This window comes from Lepisma saccharinum, chromosome 3, assembly GCF_977018435.1.
Source record: "Lepisma saccharinum chromosome 3, izLepSacc3.1, whole genome shotgun sequence".
NCBI classification, from domain to species: domain Eukaryota; kingdom Metazoa; phylum Arthropoda; class Insecta; order Zygentoma; family Lepismatidae; genus Lepisma; species Lepisma saccharinum.
In genome coordinates, this window is record NC_139231.1 from 70,962,417 (window position 1) to 70,966,449 (window position 4,033).

The 4,033-nt window shown below is 40.0% G+C and overlaps 1 protein-coding gene across 1 annotated transcript; it reads left to right on the forward strand.

The window, feature by feature from the left end:
- Positions 1 to 1,705: 1,705 nt before the first annotated feature.
- LOC145985568 (zinc finger MYM-type protein 1-like) lies at positions 1,706 to 2,503 on the forward strand. Its single transcript, XM_083119638.1, has one exon. The coding sequence runs from the start codon at positions 1,706 to 1,708 to the stop codon at positions 2,501 to 2,503; it is 798 nt and encodes a 265-aa protein (XP_082975764.1).
- The last annotated feature ends 1,530 nt before the right edge of the window (positions 2,504 to 4,033 follow it).

A 4,033-nucleotide genomic window follows, 5' to 3' on the forward strand; every position in this document is an offset into this window, starting at 1 on the left:
CATGAACACGTAAACAAGATCGCAAATATAATAATAATTGTTAGTCATAAAATAACTAAAAGAAGTTATTATCACTGTTCTAAATTCCATATATATCATATTATATTACAAATTATTTTAGATTTCGCGAAATGTAAAACGCGTAAAAAAAGTTGACATTGGGAGTTGGGGCAGTGGAATTTCTGCACCCCCGTGAAGAGTTTTCTCAGGGAGGGAGGGAAGATTGGACGGACCTTGGTCCTGCACCCTGCTTCCTGGTCGGTCCAGCTCAAATTACGCCAGAAGTGTTGACCGCTACCAGTGTTTGCAACTGCCAAATTATTTACGCAGTAATTCAAGTGAGCTCTTTCACAAATTTTACAATCAATAAATTGACTGCTTTTTAATAAAACTTGGGGTGAAAATAAAGCTATCTGAGAAAGAACTATCTACTGATATTTGTACATGGCATAGAAGTAAATCGTATACATTCTGCATATTATGAGCACAAGAATATGTTTTAATGATTGATTGATTGATTTGTTGTTTTAAGTCCACTTTATGCACAATAAGGCTAATCGGGACTGGACCTACAGTTTAAAATGGGATCTGAAACACTTGTGCCTCCACCGGGTATCGAACCCGGAACCCCTTGATTACAAGGCGACGACACTACCACTGCGCCATCGGGGAGGCCCGAATATGTTTTAAGTTCTATTATTATGACGCAAGTGGTGTTCCCAGGGTCTTTTTACGGTCCCCATTTTGTCATCTTTTCCTTCCTTTGACGTTTTTTCTTAGATATACTGGGCCAAAAGGGGGTTATGTCTACCATCCACCCCCCCTTCGCCCCGGGCACGCCATTGAATGACACTTTATTACTTAAATATTAATGTACATACTCGTTCTGCTGAAATGATTCTGATTCCTCCGCGTAATTTTTATCTCCAAACTGATATATCTTTCCTTTGTGACGGATAAAATTAAGGAAATAGGTTGGTATCACTTTCTGTTGTTTCAGAGATTTTCAAAGTGATCTTGTGTGGATGCTTGCATTTGCAGTTGTGGAAAGCGCGTGGGATAGTGTGAGTGTTTGTTGCTTCGTGTTTTGTGCTGTGAATTTATCGGAATGAACGCGTATTTAGGAAAGGTTGATGTGAAGTGCGGGTGTATTATTGAGCAATTGAAAATTGCTTCGTTTAGCTCGAGAGAGATAAGTGTTAAAATGAAAATCGTGGAAGGGGGTCGACCAACACCGCATTTACCGGACTTAAAACAAGTTAGCCCAAGGGGCTTTGTGCGACATTTCCAAAGCAATTTGTACCACAAGTTTATTTGGCTAGCAGGTTGTGAAGCACGCAGTAGGTTGTACTGTTGGCCATGCGTATTGTTCGCCGTGCACAAGACGAACTCCGTGTGGTCAAGTGAGGGATACTGTGATCTGAATAACGTGCACAATGCATTACAGAGATATGAAAAAGCAGAATCTCACATAAGGGCATTTTTAACTCTGAAGGAATTCGGAAAATCTCGTGTGGATTTTGCTCTGGATCACCACAGACTAGTAACAATCGAGCGCTATAACAATGTTGTTCGTCAAAATCGCGATATTTTAAAGCGTCTTGCAAGTGTAACAACCTTTCTTGGTAGTCAAGAATTATCATTCCGGGGACACAATGAAAGTGAGGCATCATTGAACCGTGGAAATTATGTAGAACTTGTAAATATGTTGGCAGAATTTGATACTTTGCTGGCAAGTCATTTGGAGAATTCTACAACATTTACTGGCTTGTCAAGTGAGATTCAGAATGACCTTATTAAAAGCACGAGTGGTGTCATAACGGACGCAATTAAGGCCGAGGTAAGTGAAACCAAGTTCGTAGCTATTATGATCGATGAATCCTCGGACGTATCACGGAAATCGCAACTTTCGACGATGTTTCGTTACGTGACGAAGTCAGGAAATATTGTTGAGCGTTTCTGGGGGTTTGAGGATGTCAGCAGGAACCGAACTGCAGCTGTAATTGCTGCCCACGTTGTTGAAACAATTCGAAAACTAGGCTGGGAATCAAAATTGGTGTGTCAAACATACGACGGGGCAGCCGTAATGGCAGGGGATCTCTCGGGGACACAAGCACGAGTCAGACAGATTTTCCCTAGTGCAATATTTGTTCACTGTTTTGCACATTGCTTAAATTTAGTACTTTCTCAAACAGTGAGCAACATTAGTGAATGCAAAGTGTTTTTCTCGACGCTAAGTGGCCTTGCTTCTTTCTTTTCGCATTCGACAAAAAGAAATGCTGCTCTCGACGATATAGTTAAAGCAAGGTTACCTGAAGTGGTTCAGACCAGGTGGAACTACAGTGAACGGCTTGTACAAAAAACGTCCGAAAATAGAGTGAAGATAATTGAAATGTTTGAGGACATTATTGGCAATGCACAAGACTGGGACAGTGAAACAATTTCTTCTGCGGGTGGTTTCTTGGCATTCCTGGATAGTTTCGAAGGGAAATATTTTCCTTGATGGGATATTTATTTAATGTGCTGCAAACAAAAACTATGGATATTGGATTTTGCCTCAAAGAAATTGAAAGTGTCAAAAGTGACATTACCAAGAAACGAGAACAATTTGACATAATTTATACAAGGACAATAGATATTGCAGGAGTACCACAGCCGAGAAGGAAGAGGAACAATGTAGGCGACATAAAATCTCAGTACCAACGTATATATTGTGAAGTTATAGACAACATCATAAGCCAACTGTCTTCACGTTTTGAAAACCTTGAGGCCCTACGATTTGTTGAATTGCTCGATAGCGGGAAATTTCGCATGTATGCTGCTACATTTCCAGAAACTGCCTTCTCATCGCTTATGCAACTGTACATCCAGCATTTTGACAAAACCTTGTTGCACACCGAGCTCAGTATTGCCTATTCTCGGGATTGTTTCCGCAATAAGAGTGTAAAGGACATCTTGAAGTACATTGTAAACAACGAATTACAACAAGTGATGCCCGAACTCCACAAACTGTGTCTGCTAGTACTGACTATACCAGCCACAACAGCGTCAGTTAAAAGATCGTTTTCAACGCTGAAACGTATCAAGACATTCGCCAGGAACAGCATGGGTCAGGAAAGGTTGTCAGCCCTTGCTCATTTGTCCATTGAGAAGGAACTATTAAAGGAACTCAAAATGGATGAAACTAAATTTTACGATTGTGTGCTTAAACATTTTCTAGAGAAGAAAAGAAGAATGGAGTATGAATATCGTCACTAAGGGTGGCATCCAATGGACCAAGAGTTTGAAATTTATTGTGGTGAGTACATCGTCTATGCATGTGTTTCTTTGCTTTGAAATGAATTGTTTATTGTTTGTGTTTAACTTTTTATTTAGTGTTTAAGTTACTCCAATGCGGTTTTTAGGGTGCCCAAAAATACTAAATTACATCATGCAGCGTAAAATAAACAAATGATTCCCATTTTTTTTTATCTAAATCGGTTTGGTCACCGTTTGACCATATTAAATAATAATGAACAAATAAAGGTACTAATAAGTAAGTAAGAAATTCCGTCTCCCTTTAGTCGTATGCGGAAAGTTCGCATATGCAAAACGTTTAATATCATATGAATAACGTTACCTGGATTTTTTTTAAAAAGTAAATGTGACGTTTTGCGGATCATATGGTTTATTTTTAGTACAGTCACTTTATTACGATATTTTGACAAATCCAGCGACTGGGTAAATGAGGCTATAAACCTTGAATCTTTCCCCTCGGCATGTCGTTGTACTACATGTTTTGTTGTACTGAAACATTGCTTGCCTCCTTCGTAAGACTACGCTTCGCTACTGACAGAATGTGCGGCAACGTCTTTTGCAGTCTCCTAAGAAGAGCCTGCGTCGATTATCACAGGAGGCAGGGATGTCAAAGTCAACTGTGCAAAGAGCCGCCCAAAGAGGCAAGCTACCTATCGCGTTACAGTCGTCCTGGAGTTGAAGGCTACAGATTGGGAAAAGCGCGTGACGTATTGTCGTTGGTTGCAAACTTTGCTGC

What these genes read in the sequence shown, in the direction of transcription:
- LOC145985568 (XM_083119638.1), top strand. Translation starts at nt 1,706, where the DNA reads ATGTTGGCAGAATTTGATACTTTGCTGGCAAGTCATTTGGAGAATTCT.